This window comes from Bufo bufo, chromosome 5 (assembly GCF_905171765.1).
Source record: "Bufo bufo chromosome 5, aBufBuf1.1, whole genome shotgun sequence".
Taxonomy (NCBI): Eukaryota; Metazoa; Chordata; class Amphibia; order Anura; family Bufonidae; genus Bufo; species Bufo bufo.
In genome coordinates, this window is record NC_053393.1 from 276,121,035 (window position 1) to 276,144,766 (window position 23,732).

Here is a 23,732-nt window from a genome sequence, read left to right on the forward strand (position 1 = left end):
GGGCTGCCATCTTGCTCGAGCTGTTCTCAATAGCATACAGACTGCATCAAGAAAATTGCTTCATGGCAGCCAAGTGGGCCACAGACAACAGTCTGGAGCTGACCCTATTGACTATGGGAGTTTTCTAGGCATGTTCTGTGACCTGAGCAAAGGTTATTGTACAAAGAAAGAACAGATGAGCTTTGGCAATCACCTATTGTGAATGGTGGATCTTGTCCTATCTATACACAGAAGTTATACTACAGGCAAGATTAGAATGACAAACCGGTAACTGCAGTAAAGTGATCTGTGCAAACCAAGAAGTGACGCCTATTAACAAGATTAGAGGCCAGTGCAAAAAATGCAGGATTTTATGTTTTTTGTTGAAATATAGCTACTTATATGGAAAATTAACGTAAAATATTCTTTAAAAATATGTTAAACATAAAAATGTGACTGTCCGGAGCGGTCATAGGAGCAAGCAGCTTCCTGATCATGTAGAGACGAACAAAACTGCCTGCAGCACTCTGTGCCCCATCAGCGGAAGAAGGTGTGTGCATCCTGTAAAATCAAAAGTAGTGTGCAGAGAACTAGGCAGCAGCCTTACATTACTTGGATGCCAGAAGCCTAGTGATGATGGATGAAGGTAAAGGCAGGGCTGATGGCTGAATGGGCAACCCTCTGAAAGAAAGTGCAGTGCTCAAAGCCAACAGAGAGCCTTTCCCCTTAAGAAACTAAGACAAAGGCTCAGAATCAGGCCATAATGGAGAAAAGACAGTCTTAAGAAAAAACTGCTTACTCAAACTGTCATCATACCAACGACAAAAGGACTTTCAAGTCCTGTTATAAATCCTGGCAAAGGGAGGGTTTACTTGTGTTAACCGTGGTCAGAATCGCAAGCACTGAAAAACCATAAGCTCTTAGAACAGCAGCTTCAACAGCTACACAGAGAATGTAAATCTGGTGAAAAAGAGGGGCCCTGAGAAAGATCCTCCCTGAGTAGAAGCCGTTTGGGATCACTGGCAAGAAGAGTGCCCAGTGATGCAGATCATACTCGATGAGGACCTTCGGCCCTAATCTTCCTGAGTAGTAGAGGTAGTGAAGGGAAGTTAAACCGACTCAATGGAACAAATAGTGCATCCACTGCAACAGCTGGCATAACTCGAGAGCAAGCGAAAAAAGGACTTGAGTTTCCTGTTGAGTTGAGAAGCAATTAGGTCTAAGTCTGGGTGACCCCATTGCTTGCAATCTCCTGAAAAAAATTGGTGATTAAAGAACCCACTCACTGAGATCTGCGAGATCCCTGCTGAGGAAATAGGAGGTCCAATTGCCCATGCTGAGGAAGTGAATGGCTACCGATGCCAAAGCATGCAGCTCTGCCCACACGAGTAAGAGTAGTCTCTGCCATACCCTCCAGACTCTGGGTTCCGCCCTGGCAATTAAGGTAGGCCACTGCTGTGGAATTTTTCATTTGAATCAAGACAGGGTGACCCACTTGAACACTGGTCCAATAACAAAGGAAGAAGCATGTCCCTAAATTTTAGGGTGTTGATCCGAAGAAAATCCCTTGTGGAACTAAAGCCCTTGGACTCTCAGGTTCTAGACAAATCCTCCCCACCTGCAGAGACTTGCATCCATTATGATGACTATCCAAAGGAGGGGGAATGATGGAGCAACCAATCGTCAACATGGCAGATTACATCCACCACCATAAAAATAAAAAAATAAAAAAAATGAACCAAAGCGTACAAGCCAGGAACACTGGAAATTTTCCCTAACTGGGCCAGAATGGATAGTTTGAGGCAGGGTGGATTTGATTTAAATCCCTAGTCAATAAGGCTTGATTTAAATCATAGTTTTCTACATAAAGACTAATTCTTTCTGGTATAACTTATAATATGCAAGTAGATGAAGATTTAAACAACTTTTCATATTAGTTTGATTCTGCATTCATAGGTTTGTAGAAGTTAGGATTAAGGTATTTTTCTCAACTCTGTTCATGTTATAACATTTTTGCTGTGAAGAAGAGGCATGTGATCTCTGCTGAGTCAAATTCAGTTTTGAGAACTGCAAAAGTAAACCAAGCATCTGTGATAATATCTTGTAGGCAGAGAAACTGCCCAATAATCCTACAAAAACCTCTGGAAGAGCATGACATTGTGAATGGATTAATGGAATTTATTTACCCAAATAATGTAAACATACACAGCCTTATTCTACATAATTAAAAAACGAATCTTTATTTCATGATGGAATAACCTTTGGATGGTAATATATTTTCCTCAAAAAGCATTTTATATAAAATAAAAAAAAAACAGATTTTAAAATTTAAAAAAATCCGATTTAAAAAATAAATAAATAAAAAAATCATTGATTTTTATCCACCCTGGTTTGAGGGATGGGTGAGGAATTGAGTGTAAAGACTGCTTTAATACCAGAGACTAAGTCTCAGGTCTCATGCACTGACGGAATGGAATTGGGAGGGGTCGTAAAAATGTAAAAGCATTCTGCTGATGGTTGGAGAGCATGTCTGGCAGAAGAAAAACTTTGGCCAAGCAGGTTTCAAAGCAAATCTCCAGGAGGAGGCATTGCTTAGAGGGAGTAGGAGATTATTTTGCAGAACTGATGAGTAGAGATGAGCGAACTGATTTGCACTTCCGGGTAGGGTTGTCATTACACTAAAATTTTAACACCATAAAAAAGTATTGTGATACCATGCAAAAGAAAAAATAAAATAAAAAAGCCTGTTAGATAGAGGATACCCCAAGGACACTCTGAGGAAGGCATTCCAACACACCCTAGCTACTAATAGGGAGACTTTACTTACTCCAAAACAACAATTAGTAAGTGGACAGGATCAGACCCGTTTCATCTCTACTTACGACATTGCTAATGATGAGGTGAGAGACATTCTAAATAGATACTGGCCCATCCTCCGTATGGATCCAAATGTAGCTAGCAACATCTCGTCCTACCCAAGCGTCACCTATCGCAGAGGTAAGAGTCTCAGAGATAGGCTGGTATGTAGCCACTATGTACCCCTGGCACCACCTGGTACTTGGCTGGATCGCCGACCCCTGGGGGTGTTCAGATGTGGGGCATGCAAGGCATGCTCGTCCATCTCTGTATCCAAAACAGTCACGTGCTCAGCGACTGGTAGGATTTTCACTATACGTGATTTCATTAATTGTAGAATGAAAGGGGTGATTTACATCTGTCAGAGCACCTGCCTCAAAGACTGCATCGGGAAGACCTTTAGGGAGCTAAGAGAAAAAATTTGTGAACATCTTAATAATGTAGTGAAGAAAAATCACACCAGTCGCGTGTTACGTCAATGAACACCATGCAGGGAACTCTAAAGTCCTTAAATTTTCGGCCTTAGAATTAGTCCCTATGTCCCCCAGAAAGGGAGATTGCAACAAAAAGAAATCCTCCAAAAAGGAGGCAGAATGGATTTATAGATGTAGGTTGCAATCACCTGTCGGCCTAAATGAGAGATTATCCTTCACTTGCTTCATCTAGTCTTTTGGGAAAATAATAATATATTTTTCTCCTTTTCATTCTGTCTCCTCAATTAATTGATTTGTCTGGGGGTCCCCCCCACTTTTGTGAACTTTGGCATCTCTTTATTTCCGTCAATTAGTACAGTCCTAACTGGTCATGAATGCAGGAAGCATTCAAATTTAATGTCAGGGTGACGTCATCTGGGCCAGCCTTACCTTACTGTTCTTTACCCTGATCCCATGCATTTATTTTGTAGGTCTAATTTGTATTTATTATTGCAAAATATACTTTTCACCCCCTCTTAAGTTGCAAGGCATGCAGGGGGCTAACTTGCCAAGCGCGGCAGCTTCCTAGTGTGAGGTAGCTTTGCATACTTACTCCCTCCTCCGGTCTGTATCACTGCAGGCCAGTATGCAAGCGCTATGAATACTGGAAGTGACGCATGCGTTCCAGCAAATCAGAAGCGATGATGCGGCGTGCGTTCCACGGACCGGAAGTGCCTGTGGCGTGCGCAGCCATCAGTGAAAAACGCATCAAACCCGCACTTGCTTGCGGATGCAATGCGTTTTTCATGCAGTCTCATTCACTTCTATGGGGCCAGGGCTGCGTGATAAACGAAGAATATAGAACATGCTGCGATTTTTACGCAACGCAGACCTGATGCGTGAAAAACCAACGCTCATGTACACAGACCCATTGAAATGAATGGGTCAGGATTCAGTGCGGGTGCTACGCGTTCACATCACGCATTGCACCCGCGTGGAAAACTAGCTCGTGTAAAAAGGGCTTTAAGGTCTGTCTAATTGTGTCTTTTCCATGATGTTCATAGTATCATCCAGACACCAACTTATCCATAACGATGTAATGTATTTGATGGAACCCACTTGGTCACTGCATACGTAGTAGAGCAAACTGCCCGCCACAGTGCGAGTGGTTTCCTTCTATTTATTTTTTAATTTGGTCACTTATTAGGGAAACATCAATTTTTCTTATTGTCAGAGTTGTTCTAACCATTTTTGTATTGACCCCCTGAGGAGCCCGCGAGGTTGAAACGCATTGGGGTACTTTCTCACCAACCTAATACACCAGCTTTTATATTCTGGCGTATTATCATTGTTAATTCACAATTTTTCATCATTTTTAGATCCATATAGGGCTTTCTAGGGGAGGTACGAGGACAGGGAAACCACACCATTAGGGGTGGTCCCTGGGCTGAGGATAGTCCAGGATCTGACTAGGGAAAAATTCCCTTGGTAGCATTTCAATTATACCTCAACACCTGGTCAACGATCCTCTTTCCTCCTCTTGATGTAATATATTTACATTTGTTACTCAATTTGTGGTGGATGTTATATATGCAGTAATAAATGGGCTGCATCCGCCTGCCCATGGTTTGTTATTATCTGTCACCAATTTTTAGGGGAACATTTTTAGCTTTATCAATATTAAAAGTTACATTTTAAGTGTCCTATTTCATCCAAGTTTAATTAATAATTATAATACTGGGCGCACTGCACCACCAATGCATATAATTAACATGATTAGAATACTGACATGGGAGGCCACTGCGCCACCAATGCATACGATTAACCCTTAAATACAAATGTAGGCTGTGGGTGCTGGCGGTATCACATACCCAGCCTCTTTGACAGGGTACAGCACCTGAGGGGTTAATTGAGGAGGATCGCTGCACCCCGTCAGAGGCCGGGTATGTGATACCGCCAGCACCCGCAGCCTACATTTGCATTTAACGTTTAATTGTATGCATTGGTGGTGCAGTGCCCTCCTCCATCAGTAGTATATAAATATTAATTATATGCACTGGTGGCAGTTTCACACAGCCCCTCCCTCCCCTCCTGAGGAGTTAATTGCCGGCACACGCTGCCTCCTGTACTTTAATTAATGTGTTAATTACATTAATTGGTGGCGCAGTGCGCCCCCCCCCCCCAGTATTAGAAATTATAACCATTGATGGCTCAGTGCGCCTGCCCTCCCCCAATATTAGTATCATTGGTGGCGCAGTGGCCACAGGCGCCCCCCTCCATTGTTATATTTATTGGTGGCAGTGGCCACAAGGTCCTCTCCCCTCCTCTTCATTGGTGGCAGTGGCAGTTCCAATCGGAGCCCCAGCAGTGTAATTGTGGGGCTCTGATCGGTTACCATGGCAGCCAGGACACTACTGAAGCCCTGGCTACCATGGTAAGCTCCCTCCTTCTGCTGTGTGCACAAAGCACAGAGTAGCAGGGAGAGTGTAAAGTCCTATTCACCCTAATAGAGCTCTATTAGGGTAAATGGGACAAGGGTTCTATCCCTTTAAGGGAACTAATATCTAATAAATAAAAAAGTAAAAAACACACACCAAAATACTAAAAGTTTAAGGCTACTTTCACACTAGCGGCAGCCTTCTCCGTCAGGCTGTTTCGGCGGGTGAACAGCCTACCGGATCCGTGCTACTGCACGCGTGCCGCCGGAGGTCCGCTCCGACCCCATTAACTATAATGGGGGGTGGGCCAGATTTCCGGCGGCAGCATGGCAAACACGCCAAAAGGCAGGCAGAAAAAAAAACTAGTGTGAAAGTAACCTTAATCGCCCCTTTTCCCAATTTTACATTTAAAATTTACAAATAAAAATATAAAACATATTACATATTGCCATGCCTGAAAAAGTGCGAACTATTAAAGTATATTTCCTATGCGGTGAACACTAGAAGAGAAAAAATAAAATAAAAATCTAAACCGCGCGATTCGCTATTTTTAGTCACCTTGTCCCCCCAAAAAGTAGGATAGGACTGTTCTATTATGGACTAGACGTTCCATAAAATACGGAATGCACATGGCTTTTTTGGCATTTTTTTCCCCGCGTGGTATTGAGTATCGCAATACTTTTTTATGGTATTGAACTCGAATAAAAAAAAATTTGTATCGTGACAACCCTAGTGTGGGCTATAATTTTTTGGGTAGTGCACAAACAAACACATAATCCATGCGAGTCTGGCTTTGGATGCCATTGGATTACTTTGTGGCGTTAAAGGGCAGTGGTTCATGCACGAATTGCCATCTAATTTAATTCTAGCCCAAGTGTACCCTACAAGAAAACAAAAAACGGTATTTATCTAGAATAATAAAAAATATTAAAAAAAAAAACATGAAAGGTCCGCTTTAAGGCATTTTCTCAGACTTCGGTCTCATGCACACAAAGAGGTATTTTGTTTTCTGTGCCTGTTCCTTTTCCATTTGCGGATAGGATGCGGACCCATTAATTTCAACGAGTCTGCAAAACATGCGGACAGCACACTGTGTGCCATCAGTATGTCCGTTCCGTAGCCCCGCAAAAAAGATAAAATATGTACTATTCTTGTCCGTCCATACGGACGTGTGCATGTAGCCTTATTTGGATTAATTTTTTTTTTTTTTTTTTTTTTTAAACACATTCTGCCTAAACATTGGATTATTTTTTTTTAAACAAAACCACTAAAATATATTATATTATATATAAATTTATATCTTACACTTTTGATCCAAGTGTTGTCATAGCCGTTTGGATAAGTGGTTCCACATTTTCAGGATCGACTGGAAAATCATCACTGATTTTATTCAGGTTCTCAATAGCTATTCTGGCAGCTTGTTCGTAGCCATCTGCAATTCTGATAGGATGGATACCACGATCTAACAACTGTTCAGCTTGTTCCAACAATGCTCCAGCAAGAACTAAAAAGACAAATGTAGGAAAATATGTGATTATTGCAATCCATCAGCGGTGGCCGTGCTTGCACATTATAGAAAAAAGCACCAGCCTATGTGAGCTCCCACAGTCCCGGCCGCCAGAGAGGCTGGTGCTTTTTCCTATAGTGTGCAAAGGCAGCCACCACTGATGGATTGCAGGGTGGTCGTAACGAAGGAAAGCAGTGTATAATGTGATGGAAAAATGAATCCTGCCAAAGGAAGAAATATATGCAATAAGATGTTAGTAACTGGCTTGTATTAACTACTTTCTCTACATGATAAATGTCAGATGCTGAAGTGATAAAACCCTTTAATATGCTCCATTTTTTATAAGTTATAAAACAAATCGTATCCTGCTCTTGTTTATGCATAGGCTAAACTTTATTGGAAATCCTAACAATACACAAAGCAGAATCTTATTGAGGACCATTAATGGGAGTGACATATTACATTTTTTTTTTACTATAACAACCATTTTAATTGTGCAAATTGTTCCACTTGGCTAGCAGGCAATTCTAGATTTATATATCTGTCAGAAATTGTGCCAAGAGGATCACCATAGGCAGAACACAAAGACCTAATTAAAATAAGTGATATTTTTTAAAATCAATATAACAAAAATATCCCAATAAAATGTGTGAGCCAAGATGAGGATTGAGGGTAAACAAAGCATAGTCACAAAAATATAGGGACATCCAGATGAAACCATTGGTGGGCATACAAAAACAGCTGTAAAGAGGAGCAGTCACATTTCTTGATATGCCAGTTTTAGTGAGTATTGCAAGTACTTATGCAACAACTATTCTGGAGCATCTATTTGTATGACTATGTTGTGCCATTCCTGTATTATTCCTGCTAGAAGTTTACAAATAAGGCTACTTTCACACTCACATTTTGTGCGGATCAGTCATGGACGGATCCATTCAGATAAGGGTACTTTCACACTAGCGTTATTCTTTTCCGGCATAGAGTTCCATCACAGGGGCTCGATACCGGAAAAGAACTGATCAGTTTCATCCCCATGCATTCTGAATGGAGAGCAATCCGTTCAGGATGCATTAGGATGTCTTCAGTTCAGTCTTTTTGACTTTTCAGGACGGAAATAATACCTCAGCATGCTGCGGTATTATCTCCGTCCAAAAGTCCGGAACACTTGCCAGAATGCCGGATCCGGCATTAATTTACATTGAAATGTATTAGTGTCGGATCTGGCATTAAAAATACAGCAAAGCCGCAGACCTTTAAAAATGTGGAAAAAAGAAATTATAGAAACTGATCCGTTTGTCCGTATGACAAACTGATCCGGCAAGCAGTTCCGGCTTGCTGGATCACTCTGCCGCAAGTGCGAAAGTAGCCCAATACAACCGTCTGCATCCGTTCAGAACGGATCCATTTGTATTATATTTAACAGCCAAGACGGATCAGTCTTGAACACCATTGAAATTCAATAGAGGTAGGTTCAGTTTTCTATTGTGCCAGTGAAAACGGATCCGTCCCTACTGACTTACATTGTGTGCCAAGACGGATCCGTTTGGCTCAGTTTCATCCGATCGGACTGCAAGCAGCGTTTTAGTGTCCATCTCCAAAGTGGAATGGAGACTGAACGGACGTAAACTGATGCATTATGAATGGAAAAGGATCTGCTCAGAATGCATTAGAATGCAAACTGATCCTTTTTGGACCGCTTGTGAGAGCCCTGAACGGATCTCACAAATGGAAAGCCAAAACGAGAGCGTGAAAGTAGACTAAATTGCCAGCACTGTGCAATAAAGGTACTGCTGGGTGTTACCAGTAGCGGGTGTGTCTAACTGTCCCGTGCTGCCAGAGTCAGAATGTACAAGGGACACCACCTAAGTGGTAACACCCATCTGTAGCTTTAATGCAAGCATCTGGCAATTCATTCAAAACTTCTAGTAGAAATAATAAAGGAATGGCACAACTTAGTTATCAGAATAGATGCGCCAGAATTGTTATTATATGGGGAATGCAAGTCTTCTTACAACAGCAATGTCTGGAGAGGTGACAGGTCCTCTTTAAAAGATCCACTATATTAAAACTCATATGATCAGTGCTCCCAGATCATATAATCTCTACATATCTCGGCAGAGAAGGGTTAGATATATATATGCAGCCACTAGAATATTGTCACATTACCAAGAGCAGAGTTTGGGCTGTTTCACACGAGCGGATGCCGTGCGTGTCATCCGCAGCATGAAAGACAGCCAAGCCCCGCACTGGACAGCAGAGACAGAGCATTAACATGATTGATAATGCTCCGTGCCTCTGACCTTTTTACTACAAAACCAGTGACAACTTTATCCCACTCTGATTTTGTAGAGGACAGAGGCACGGAGCATCAGAGCGCGACTTGGCTGTCTTTCACACTGCGGATGACACGCACTGCATCCACTTGTGTGAAAAAGCCCTTTCTTTACTTCCCATGCCAAGAGTGCCTTGCCAGCTAATCCAGACTGTATATCAACAGGGTATAAGATAAAGATTTACAAAGGGTATAAGATAAGGACACTGACAAAAAATGGATAAGTAAATATGACAGAAAAGCAGACATAGCACTAATTTCTCACAATCTCATATGCTTCTATATACAGCAGTAAACCATGATCGCTTTGTTTTTGTTTTGTTTTTTTACTGTTTCCAACAATTTATCTTGTTACCGTACTACCCATGGCTACCGTTGGTTAAACCTGGCTATGGATTCCCCTAGACAATAAGCATAGAAATAATTCTCATTTTTATGCCATCTCATATTTATGTTTTAACAGGATCTGTGTAGTCATACTTAAAGGGAACACTTTAACTCCGCGGTGGCTCAGTGGTTAGCACTGGTGCCTGGCAGCCCTGGGGTCCTAGGTTTGAATCCGACCAAGGATTCGAACCTAGGACCCAGTGTTTGCGTGGGTCTCCTCCCACATTCCAAAGACAAAGGAATATCCAAAAATAAGAGCGAATCTGGATCGCACATCCTCATACTATGCTTTGATCTAAACTGCTTCTCAGCATAATTAACATTGCTTCTCAGTGCGATAGATAGTATACCGTCCCCTATGTTGCATGCTATACATGAGGCATTAGTATACATTTTTGATCACAACACCACAGCAACAATGGCCAACATGCAGCACCGCACCATGTGAACAGTTGTCAAAGCTCACCTTATCATATGCTTTTTGATCAAAATGTATACTAATGCCTCATGTATAGCATGCAACATAGGGGGCAGTATACTATCTATTGCGCTGAGAAGCGATGTTAATTATGCTGAGAAGCAGTTATTAGATCAAAGCAAAGTAGGATGATGTGAGATCCAGATTTACTCTTATTTTTGGATACTGATAGGGAACTTAGATTGTGAGCCCCATTGGGGACAGCTTGATGCTAATGTCTGTAAAGCGCTGCAGAATAGATCAGCGCTATATGAGTGCATAAAATAAATACACTCATATGCCGTAGGGGCAGACCAGCTGAATTCAGCTGTCCGTCACTTGTGTAACAGAACTGAATGGTGCACATCTAGCAGTGCCAGAGATGAGTTCCATGATATCCATGCTGTTTCTGCTCCTAAATCCCACCCAAGCACAAAAGGGAACAAAAATGGTCAATCAGGGAAGCCAACAAGTTACCGTTACACAATAAATTATGTGAATGAATCAACTTACCAACCACTCCTGTTGTCCCATCACCAATCTCATCATCTTGAGACTTTGACAACTCAACCATCAATTTTGCAATCTGATGATCAACATCCATCATACCAAGGATAGTTGCCCCATCATTTGTTATGGTGACTTGACCATCCTGATCAACCATCATCTTATCAAGTCCTGGAATAATAGCAAAATTATTTAATGAAAATATTGTTTTATAAAATTCCATTCATGTGTGGAAGGGAAATACAAAAACAGGACTGATTGAGTGTATGCCTTATATTTTGTTGAATTATGTATCATATTTGACTCTCAGCAATGTTCCATGAAACTTCTTAGGGTACATTCAAGCTCCTACATCTTCCCTGACAAATATGACATGCTGTACACCAATTTCAGTATCACCCCTTAAAAGATTACCTGAGTTTTCAAAAATGTTAGCTAGATGCATTTCTGCCAGTACTGTATGCATTGACCTTACTTCCCACTATGGGAAGGGGATAAATCACACTTACAAAAAAGCAGGAAGCTCCTGTGATGTTTAAAGAGGACCTTTCACCGATTATGACAATGTGAACTAAGGATACAGACATGGAGAGCGGCGCCCGGGGATCTCACTGCACTTACCATTATCCCTGGGCGCCGCTCCGTTCTCATGTTATGTCCTCCGGTATGTTCGGGGACTTGGTTATAGTAGGAGGAGACTGCCCTTGTTCTGCTGGGCGTCTCCTTCTCCTAGGCTGTAGCGCTGGCCAATCACAGCGCAGAGCTCACCAGCCTGGGAGGTTTTTTCACCCAGGCTGTGAGCTCTGCACTGCGATTGGCCAGCGCTACAGCCTAGGAGAAGGAGATGCCCAGGAGAACAAGGGCAGTCTCCTTCTACTATAACCAAGTCCCCGAACATACCGGAGGACATAACATGAGAACCGAGCGGCGCCCAGGGATAATGGTAAGTGCAGTGAGATCCCTGGGCGCCGCTGTATGTGTCATGATACTTAGTTCACAATGTTTGGATCGAAAGGTCCTCTTTAACCGCCTCCGGACCATCTAACGCAGGATCGCGTTCCGGAGGCGGCAGCTGCAGGCACAGTCACACATATTTGCGTCATCTCGAGAGACGACGCGCTTAGACGGCCGCGCATGCGCATCGCGGGCCGGCAAAAGTTAGAGGGGGGTCATGTCATCAGCTTGCCAGCCAATGATCGTGGCTGGCAAGCTGGTGATTTTTAAAAAAAACGAATCAGAAGCCAGTTAACACATTATATTTGTAAATATGATGTGTTAAATGGCTTCTCTGCTCCTCTGCTGGTCCTTTTCGTCGGTTGGTTCCAGCAGAGGAGCAGACATCACTGTGAGTACCCACCAACACTACACTTAGCCCCAGATCACCCCCCATCACCCCAATTAACCCCTTGATCACCCCTGTCAATGAAAGGAAAAAAAGTGATCAGTGTAAACTGTCACTTTTTTCACTAGTATTGACTGTTAGGTTTTAGGATAGTTTAGGCCCCTTGGTTAGGTAGTTAGCGTCAGTTAGAGCCCAGCCCACCGCAGTCGCTGATTAGCGTATCGCTAATCAGCATTGGTACTTTTATAGTATCTGTAAGCGATCAAAACTGATCACCGTCAGATCTATAATAGTAATAGTGTCACCTTAGTTCGCCCTCCACCCAAAACGGGCCTGATCGGTCGCCCACACGTGCGTTCACCCACGCCCGCCCCGCCGCAGTGACAAAAAATATATATTTTTTTGATCACTGCACAATCACTTTCCAAGCGCTGCGGCGATAAAAAAAAAAATCAGTTTTGATATTTTTATCATCAATCGCAGCGGCCTCCGGTACTTCGCTAGCCTCCCATTTGTAAGACAGGCTTGCTTTTTTTCTTGGGTAGTCTCAGGGAATACTCCTAAATTTAGTAGTCCAAATGTCAAACAGGGGGTATTCTTCTGAAGAGGTCTACAGGCTTCTGACCCAGTCGGATGAGGAATAGGAACCCTCATCTGACGAGTCAGAATATGAACCTGTAGAAAGCAGTGGCAGTCTGACCCAAAGTTCGGACGAGGAGGTTGAGGTCCCTGATAGCACCAGGCGTACCCGCCCCGTGTCGCTAGACCACAGGTTGCGCAGGATCCGCTTCAAGGGCAGTACAGTGGGGCTGGCGCTGTCGGATCACGTGGTGAGGCATACACCAGCAGCGCAGCCCTCCCTGGACCTAGTACCAGCACTGCCGTACAACATGGTGAAGTGGCGAGCACCAGAAGGGCAGTTGAAGCTGGTACGGTGGCACGTGCAATAGTTACCCCGTCGCAGCCACCGCACAGACAGGCCCGTAGACCCCCTAGAGTCCCTGAGGTGCTGGCAAATCCTGATTGGCAGTCCCCAACTTCAGCTGCACCATTACTTCCCCCTTTCACCGCCCAGTCTGGAGTTCGGGTTGAGACAGCTCAGATCGGTTTGGCCCTGCGATTTTTTGAGCTGTTCTTGACTGCGGAGCTCTTGGACTTAGTCGTGGCAGAAACTAATCGGTATGCCACTCAATTTATATCCGCCAACCCGGGAAGCTTTTATGCCCAGCCTTTCCGGTGGAAACCAGTCCAAGTTTCCGAAATTAAAATTTTTCTGGGCCTTCTCCTCAACTTGGTTCTAACCAAAAAGCATGAATTGCGGTCATATTGGTCTACGAACCCGATTCATCACATGCCCATGTTCTCTGCTGCTATGTCCAGGGCACGATTTGAGGCCATCCTGCGTTTCCTGCACTTTAGCGACAACACCACCTCCCGTCCCAGAGGCCACCCAGCTTTTGACCGGCTCCACAAAATTCGGCCCCTCATAGACCACTTCAACCATAAATTTGCAGATTTGTATACCCCTGAGCAAAACATCTGCGTAGACGAGTCCATAATACATTTTACCGGGCGCCTTGGCTTCAAACAATACATCCCAAGCAAGCGCGCCCGGTATGGGGTCAAATTGTATAAGCTCTGTAAAAGGGCCACAGGCTATACCCACAAATTTCGGATTTATGAGGGAAAAGATCAGACCCTGGAGCCGGTCGATTGCCCTGACTACCTGGGGAGCAGTGGGAAGACAGTCTGGGACTTGGTGTCACCCTTATTTGGCAAGGGGTACCATCTTTATGTGGACAGTTTCTACACAAGTGTGGCCCTCTACAGGCATTTGTTCCTAGAACAGATTGGCTGCTGTGGCACCGCGCGAACTAGTCGCGCGGGCTTCCCCCAATGGCTCGTTACCACCTGTCTTGCAAGGGGAGAGAGGGCTGCCTTGTGTAACGAAGAACTGCTCGTGGTGAAATGGAGAGACAAGCGTGACGTTTACATGCTCTCCTCCATTCACGCAGACACGACAATACAAATTGAGCGAGGAACCAGTGTCATTGAAAAGCCCCTCTGTGTCCACGACTATAATTTGCTCATGGGAGGGGTGGACTTCAATGACCAGATGTTGTCTCCGTATTTAGTTTCCTGACGCACCAGACGCTGGTATAAGAAGGTGTCTGTAAATTTAATTCAATTGGCTGCATATAATAGTTTTGTTCTCTACAGTAAGGCTGGGAGAACAGGATCCTTCCTCAAATTTCAGGAAGAGATCATCGAGAACCTCCTGTATCCAGGAGGTTCCTTGGCCCCATCCACCAGTGTAGTTAGCCGTCTACACGAGCGACATTTCCCCAGTGTCGTTGCCGGTACCTCAACCCAACCTTCACCCCGAAAAAAGATGTCGTGTCTGTAGCAGGAGTGGATTAGGCGTGACACCCGCTATTTCTGTCCTGACTGCCCTGACCACCATGCCCTATGCTTTGGAGAGTGTTTCCGGAAGTACCACACACAGGTACACTTAGCATAGGGATTGCATCTCACAGGACAGGTACACAGGGCTATTAGGGCCCTTTCACTCACAGCTGAGGCAAACCTCTCCTTTCACCTGGGATAAAGTGCATAATGTACTTCGCCACATCTTTGGGCGATTTGCGCTTTTCACATTGTCCCATGGGGAAGGAGAGGTTTGTCCTATAAAAGGTAAAAAAAAAAAAACACCAGTAAGCAAAAAAGTTAACGTTCAGTTCAAAAAGTTAAATAAAGTTTATATGTTCTGTTCAAAAGTTATTATAAAGTTAATAAATTTATTGCGTTGCGGCCTGTTTTTTTCTTTTTTTTTTACCTTCCAGTTGGACCAACCGATCGACTAGCTACAGCACTGATGTGCATTCTGACAGAAGCATTGCGCTGCTGTCAGATTACACAAAAGTCGGTGTATGCGGCGCTGCAAGACGAGATTTCTCCTCAGCAGTAAAAGATACGTTTGCCGAGGCATTTGAGCTGAGGAGGCGGCGATGTTCATATGCTTTGGCAAACACTTTGTATATATAAAAAAATTAATAAAAAATCCCGGCAATGATTTATTCATCCACATTGATTGATGTGAATGGAGACATCGGGTTTGCCAGGGCATACGGGCTAAGTGGGTATGGATGTTGGGCAAAGCTCCTATGTCCTGGCAGACGCCTTTCCCCTCTTTTTTTTGGCAGAGATTTTTTCATCCACATTGATCGATGCGAATGAAGAAATCTATGCCGTTCATTTTTTCTTTCAGCCCAGAGGCTGAACGGAAAAATAAATAAAAAATCTCATTACCCGTATGCTCAATATAAGGAGAATAGCAGAAACTCCTAATGCTGGCCATACATGTAATGATTGCGGATACCCTCAAATGCCAAATGCCAGGGCAGTACAAACACCCCACAAATAACACCATTTTGGAAAGAAGACACCCCAAGGTATTCGCTGAGGGGCATATTGAGTCCATGAAAGATTGAAATTTTTGTCTCAAGTTAGTGGAAAGGGAGACTGGGAGACATTTTCTATGAACTCGGCATGCCCCTTATTGAATACCTTGGGGTGTCGTCTTTCCAAAATGGGGTCACATGTCAGGTATTTATACTGCCCTGGCTTTTTAGGGGCCCTAAAGCGTGAGAAGTCTGGGATCCAAATGTCTAAAAATACCCTCCTAAAAGGAATTTGGGCCCCTTTGCGCATCTAGGCTGCAAAAAAGTGTCACACATGTGGTATCGCCGTACTCAGGAGAAGTTGGGGAATGTGTTTTGGGGTGTCATTTTACATATACCCATGCTGGGTGAGAGAAATATCTTGGTCAAATGGCAACTTTGTAAAAAAAAAAAAAAAAAAAAAAAAAAAAAAAAAAAAGGGAAAAGTTGTCTTTTGCCGAGATATTTATCTCACCCAGCATGGGTATATGTAAAATGACACCCCAAAACACATTCCCCAACTTCTCCTGAGTACGGCAATACCACATGTGTGACACTTTTTTGCAGCCTAGGTGGGCAAAGGGGCCCACATTCCAAAGAGCACCTTTCGGATTTCAACGGCCATTTTTTACAGATTTTGATTTCAAACTACTTCTCACACATTCGGGCCCCTAAAATACCAGGGCAGTATAACTACCCCACAAGTGACCCCATTTTGGAAAGAAGACACCCCCAGGTATTTCGTGATGGGCATAGTGAGTTCATGGAACTTTTTATTTTTTGTCACAAGTTAGTGGAATATGAGACTTTGTAAGAAAAAATAAATATAAAATCATTTTCCGCTAACTTGTGACAAAAAATAAAAAGTTCTATGAACTCAATATGCTTATCAGCGAATACCTTAGGGTGTCTACTTTCCGAAATGGGGTCATTTGTGGGGTTTTTCTACTGTCTGGGCATTGTAGAACCTCAGGAAACATGACAGTGGACATTGCTGTGGACGAGAGCTACGGAAACAGCGTAGCACAGCAAGCTATGCCGTTTCCCCATCTCAGAAATAGCATAGCTTGCCCTTTCCGTGGCTCTCTCGCTCTACCTTGCCTTGCTGTATTAAGTGGGCTTGTGAATAAGTGGAGTTTAAAGAACCAGAGTTTAAGACAAGGAGCAAGAAACTAACGTTTGATAGATTTTCCTTGTGTATTTGTTGGCTTGATTCTAGCTACTCCTCCAACTAAAGCAGACAGGGTTTAATTCTAACTCATTTACTGTTTTTTCTTCTTTACTGTTCATCCCCATTTAAACATGTGCTCAATGGATAATGATACTAAGGGTCAATTCACACATCCGTTCCGATTAAAAAAACGGAACGTTATGCGGATCCATTCATTTTCAATGGAATCCGCAAATATTCGGATAGCACTCATGGTGCTCTCCGATTCCGTGATTCGATTCCGTACCGTGGGTTCCGTTATTCGGCTCCTGGAAAAAAATATACCCCGTCCTACTATTTGTCCGATTTTGCGTTCCGTCATCCCATTCTAGTCAATAGATCCGTAAAAAATGCACAAGACATGCTAAAAGCATCCTCATGTCATCCAGATTTTCGGATCTGCAAAAAACAGGAAGGTTTATCTGGAAAGGTAAAAATACTGACGTGTGAATGCACCCTAAGGGTCCATTCACACGTCCGTTGTTTCTTTCCTGATCGGTTCTGTTTTTTGCGGAACAGATCTGGACCTATTCATTTTCAATGGGTCCTGAAAAAAAAAAAAAATCAGACATTGAGCTGTCCGATTTTTTTCAGGACCCATTGAAAATGTATGGGTCCAGATCTGGTCCGCAAAAAAACGGAACAGATCAGGAAAGAAACAACGGACGTGTGAATGGACCCTAAGTGTGTGTCCTGTGCAATGTATGCGTGCCTGGAAGAGCCTTTCGAGGGTGAGTACATATGCACCTGATGCAATCATGTTGCATATTTGGAAGTCCAGATCTTGGATCTAAATAAGCAGCTTGAAATACTTAGGAGCATTGCAGACCTGGAGATAGGCTTAGACCTCACTGTGCAGGCACTGACTGGGGTCAGTGAAATGGAGGTAGGAGGAGGAGGGCAAGATCAGGACTATCAGGTCAGGAGTTGGGTTAATATACGAAGAAGGGGCAGAAGGAAAAGTGCCAGGGAGGCTAGTCCTGAGCTGGAACGCCCTAGTAAATATGCCTGTTTGGCTGATATTACTGATGAAAGCCCCGGGCCAGCACCACTGCAGCAGGGTGTTTCTCCTAGCAACCAGGAGGATGCCCCCTGCAAGAAGGATGGGAAAAGGTGTGCAGCAAAGGTTAGACAGATGCTGGTGGTAGGGGACTCTATTATTAGGAGGACAGACAGGGTCATCTGTCGCCGAGACAGTGATTACCGAACAGTGTGTTGCCTTCCGGGTGCTTGGGTTCGTCATATTGTGGATTGGATTGACAGATTGTTGGGTGGGGCTGGGGAAGACCCGGCGGTCATGGTACACATTGGCACTAATGGAAGGTCCTTAAAATTGATTTTTAGGGAACTAGGAGAGAAGCTCAAGTTCAGGACCTCCAAAGTAGTGTTTTCAGAAATACTACCAGTGCCACGAGCGTCACCAGAGAGACAACGGCAGCTTATGGAGTTAAATAAGTGGCTCAGAAGCTGGTGCATGAAGCAAGGGTTTGGGTTCATGGAAAACTAGACCGACTTCTGTCGGTTACAGGCTCTACAGTAGAGATTGGATGCACCTTAATGGGGAGGGTACAACTGCCCTGGGGGAAAAAATGGTTAGACGGGTGGGTGGGGGAGTTATACTAATAAGGGTGTAGATAGAGAGTGGGATATAAGAGGGGACAGTGGGGATTTAGTGAGGGCTGGGGTTAGTGAGGAAAGTAGGGAGAAAACTGGGCAGAATTATACACAGATGACAAATAGAACTAATTGAGTAATTACCTAAAAGGGATACATTTTTTAGTGCAACAAGATTAGGGCTTTTTCACACTTGCGTTGTTCTGTTCCGGCATAGAGTTCCGTCGTCGGGGCTCTATGCCGGAAGAATCCTGATCAGGATTATCCCCATGCATTCTGAATGGAGAGAAATCCGTTCAGGATGCATCAGGATGTCTTCAGTTCCGGAACGGGACGTTTTTTGGCCGGAGAAAATACCGCAGCATGCTGCGCTTTGCTCCGGCCAAAAATCCTGAACACTTGCCGCAAGGCCGGATCCGGAATTAATGGCCATTGAAAGGCATTAATCCGGATCCGGTCTTAAGCTAAACGGCGTTTCGGCGCATTGCCGGATCAGACGTTTAGCTTTTTCTGAATGGTTACCATGGCTGCCAGGACACTAAAGTCCTGTTTGCCATGGTAAAGTGTAGTGGGGAGAGGGAGCAGTATACTTACCATCCGTGCGGCTCCCGGGGCGCTTCAGAGTGACGTCAGGGCGCCCCACGCGCATGGATGACGTGATCGCATGGATCACGTCATCCATGCGCATGGGGAGCCCTGACGTCATTCTGGAGCGCCCCGGGAGCTGCACGCACGGTAAGTATACTGCTCCCCACTACTACTATGGCAACCAGGACTTTAATAGCGTCCTGGGTGCCATAGTAACACCGAACGCATTTTGAAGACAGATCAGTCTTCAAATGCTTTCAGTTCACTTGCGGTGTTACGGATCCGGCGGGCACTTCCGGGCAAATGGAGTACACGACGGATCCGGACAACGCAAGTGTGAAAGAGGCCTTAAACGGCTAAAATTAAACCCCCCATGGGGGGGGGGGGGGGGAAAAAAAGAGAGACACAGAGAGAGACACAGAGAGAGACACAGAGAGAGAGACAGAGAGAGAGACAGACAGAGACACAGAGAGAGAGACAGACAGAGACACAGAGAGAGAGACAGACAGAGACAGACAGAGACACAGAGAGAGAGACAGACAGAGACACAGAGAGAGAGACAGACAGAGACAGACAGAGACACAGAGAGAGAGAGAGAGAGAGAGAGAGAGACAGAGACAGACAGAGACACAGAGAGAGAGAGAGAGAGAGAGAGAGACAGACAGACAGAGAGAGAGAGAGAGAGAGAGAGAGAGAAAGAAAGAGAGAGAGAGAGAGAGAGAGAGAGAGAGAGAGAGAGAGAGAGAGAGAGAGAGAGAGAGAGAGAGAGAGAGAGAGAGAGAGAGAATCAAAAGACTAAATGACATGGAGGAAAAAATTAAGGACTTCCAGAAGCCCCTAGATGTACCGATTACACCACAAGAAATTGGGGAGAAAATCCAAAACCTGCAAACCAAAAAATGCAGTGGGATGGATGGAATCCTGCCGGAGATGATTAAACACGGCTCCCCAGAGGTACACGCTGCAATGTGTAAACTGTTCAATCTGGTCCTGAGTGCTGGTTACTACCCTACAGTATGGAACCAAGGCCTCATAACACCCATCCATAAGAGTGGAGACCAGTATGATCCATCCAACTACAGGGGGATATGTGTCAGCAGCACACTAGGGAAGCTATTCAACAGTATCCTCAACAAACGGATCCTCAACTTCCTGACACAACACAATGTCCTCAGCAAAAGTCAGGCGGGGTTCATGCCAAACCATCGCACTACAGACCACATATACACCCTGCACAGCCTCATCAAGAACCATGTCCACCATACAAAACATGGGAAGATATTCGCCTGCTTTGTGGACTTTAAGAAGGCATTTGACTCAGTGTGGCACCCAGGCCTGTTCCTCAAACTATTGGAGAGCGGAATAGGAGGGAAAACATACAACGTCATCAAGAGTTCATACACTGAGAACAGCTGCAGCGTAAAGGTGAATGGGAAAAGAACTGAACCCTTCCGGCAGGCCCGAGGAGTCAGACAGGGCTGCAGCCTAAGTCCAACCCTCTTCAACATCTACATCAATGGACTGGCGGCAGCTCTAGAATCCTCCCCAGCACCAGGACTGACCCTACATGACACCGAGGTGAAGTTCCTGCTGTATGCGGATGACCTCCTACTTCTGTCACCAACAGAGAAAGGCCTACAAGACAGCCTGGAAGTTCTGGAGAAATACAGCGCCACATGGGCACTACCAATCAACTCGAGCAAAACAAAAACCATGGTGTTCCAAAAGAAAAATACAAAACAAACAAAAAGCCCTTCCTTCACAATAAACAACTGCACTGTGGATGAAACTAACAGCTACACATACCTCGGCCTAGACATTACCCAATCAGGAAGCTTCAAGCCAGCCATAGAGGCACTAAAAGACAAGGCATGCAGAGCCTACTATGCCATCAGGAGGCGGCTGTACCACCTAAAACCACCCGTGAGAGTCTGGCTCAGAATATTTGACAGCGTCATCGCCCCAATTCTTCTTTATGGCAGTGAAGTTTGGGGTCCTGTCACCTACCCAGACCAATCCAAATGGGACCCCAGCCCAACAGAAACATTCCATCTGGAATTTTGCAAGCACCTCCTCCAAGTCCATCGGAGCACCTCCAACAGTGCTTGCCGGTCCGAGTTGGGCAGATTTCCCTTACTTCTCGCAGTACAGAAGAGGGCGCTATCATACTGGGACCACCTACAAAACAGCAGTCCCAACTCCTACCACCATAAAGCCTTACTGGACAGTAAGAACCAGTCCAAGCCGTGTGGCCTGCAACAACTTAAACTCTCAACAATGCGGCCTGACAAAATCTCAAATAAAAATCATAATTTATAACTACAAAGTAAAACATGTTGGAGAATGGAGATACGAAATAACAAACTCCAAAAAACTATTGATTTACCAGTCACTGCAGAGAGACTACAAACTGGCCCCGTACCTGGAGGTGCTACAAGACCCCAAAGACAGACAGACAATGAGCTTGTACAGACTGAGCGCCCACAGCCTGGAAATGGAATTAGGGCGGCACAGACAAACCTACAAGCCCAGGGAGAGGAGACTGTGCCAGCAATGTGACCAGGGGGTCCCGGAGGATGAGGAACACTTCCTGCTACATTGCCCCAAGTACTCATCAGTGAGGGACACTCACTTCCAGAGACTCTCCGCTCTCATCCCGGACTTCAATTCTACAGAAGAGAAGAGGAAACTCCAAATTCTACTGGGAGAAGAGGAGCCAATGGTGAAGAGAGCTGCCCAATATGTGACAGCGTGTCACAGACTGAGAGGGACATGAGAAACTGAGCACTTCCACAGACCTTTGTCCATTCCCCTATATATTACCCCCTTCCCCATGCAAACTCAACTGCTTTGGCAATGCTAACATGTATCTGGTCCTGCCAATAAAGCTTAATTGAATTTGGGGAGAGAGAGACAGAGACAGAGACAGAGACAGAGACAGAGACAGAGACAGAGACAGAGACAGAGACAGAGACAGACAGAGAGAGAGAGAGAGAGAACAAAGGGCAATAGTAGAAGGGATATGCGAGTAGAAGGATAGCCTCACATAGGCTAGTCTTACTATCTCACAGAACCCCAAGATCAGGGACAGCATGATAAACCGTATCATCGAGACCCTGCATTAATGAAACTGGCCTCATACAATTTTGAGGTTAATTAACAAGAGTCCCCGAAGCGACACGCCAAAGAAAGTCTGGCCATTACCGACATTAAACCAGGTAAGATGGCGAGTTCAAGAGATCCTCGCTCCGCTCGGGCCTCCAGAGGCGGGAGGAACCTTGGTCCAGACTCTCGCTGGTCTCTGCGGTTTCGGCGAGGAAGAAGGTGGAGCTTGGTATTCGCATGGGATCCCTGCCCGTTGTAATGCATCCAGACCTTCAACCGGCGAGTGGACCGTGTGCAGGCGTGAGTTCAATTGAAACGACAGGTTGAAGGGAAATCCCCATCGGTACCGGATTTGCGCCTTTTGCAAGGCCTGTGTGACTGGCCTCATCTCGCGGCGTCTGCGAAGAGTAGATGGTGCAAGGTCCGCGTAGAGGTGGACCGACTCCGGCAGACCAGGTAAGGTAGTTATTTCCCTTGCAGAAGCCAACATTTTATCTCTCATCTCCGGGTGATGAAATTTAAGGATAATGTCCCTCGGGAGATCCGCAGAACGTGGCTTCCCCAGTGCCCTATGCACTCTATCCATCTTTAGGAGATTGGAGTCCGCTTGCGGTAATAGAGCTGCAAACAAGGTGGTGAGGGTGGATTGCAAATCATTGTACGTTTCAGGGAGGCCTCTGACCCGTAGGTTACCCCCTCCTGGACCTGTTCTCGAGGTCCTCTATTTTAAGTTCCAGCTCTGAAAGCTGGGTTGAATGACTGTTAATGTCCTCCTTGTCACGGCCCAAGGCGTCGGACATGTCATCCGCTCTCATCTCTAAATCAGAGACTCTGTTACCCAAGTCTTGTATTTGGCGGGAAAATTCAGAGACGGCTTGTGACAATTCCACCTTAAACAAAGCAGCTATGTTCTTGTATAGATCTTCCTGACCTGAGCCGTGGACAACTCTGTCTGGAGAGGGCTCACCTCCATCCGAGGATTCAGGGCTGGCGGGAGCCGGCGTTGCGTCCGCCATGACAGTTGGTCTGGTCTGTCGGAAGATCTACGGCAAAGTCTGCGATGGGACGGGAGTACCCGGAATTCTCGACCTTCCCTTAGTGCGGGTCATCTTCGGGGTTCCCTGCATCGAGTTTGAGGCGTGATGGAGCCCGATAAAAGGCGCTAAGATCAGGGTGAAGTCAATGAGCGGAGCTCACGGAAGCATGACCTTTCTGCAAGCCGCGCGCATGCGCCTCCCTCATTAACCAACATTTTAATATTATTATGTACGGGAAAGACTCTGGGCAGCAGGATCCACAGGCTTCCGGGACTCAGGAGCTTCCAGGGGAGCAGACATGCTGTGCGTGGGGGGGGGAGGGAGAGAGACTGCCGTTGAAAGGACTTTTCGTCTGAATGACAAATCCGAATTGGACTGAATGTCCAACCTATAGTGGTTGAAAAAGGTGGAAGGATTTGACCATGTAGCAGCCTGGCAGATCTGAGACAAGGAGGCGGAGGCAGATTCTGCCCAGGAGGTGGAAATCGCTCTGGTTGAATGGGCTTTTAAACCCTCTGGA

General features: G+C 45.1%; 1 protein-coding gene across 1 annotated transcript in view; it reads right to left on the reverse strand.

Annotated features, from left to right (window-relative positions):
- CCT5 (chaperonin containing TCP1 subunit 5) overlaps window positions 1–23,732 on the reverse strand; it is a 147,724-nt gene that overhangs the window by 97,306 nt on the left and 26,686 nt on the right. Inside the window, exons 3-4 of the mRNA XM_040431690.1 lie at window positions 10,883–11,047; window positions 6,992–7,190 (exon numbers count right to left, since the gene is read on the reverse strand). Of these exons, the coding sequence (XP_040287624.1) occupies window positions 6,992–7,190; window positions 10,883–11,047 (364 nt within the window). The remainder of the gene's footprint in view (window positions 1–6,991; window positions 7,191–10,882; window positions 11,048–23,732) is intronic.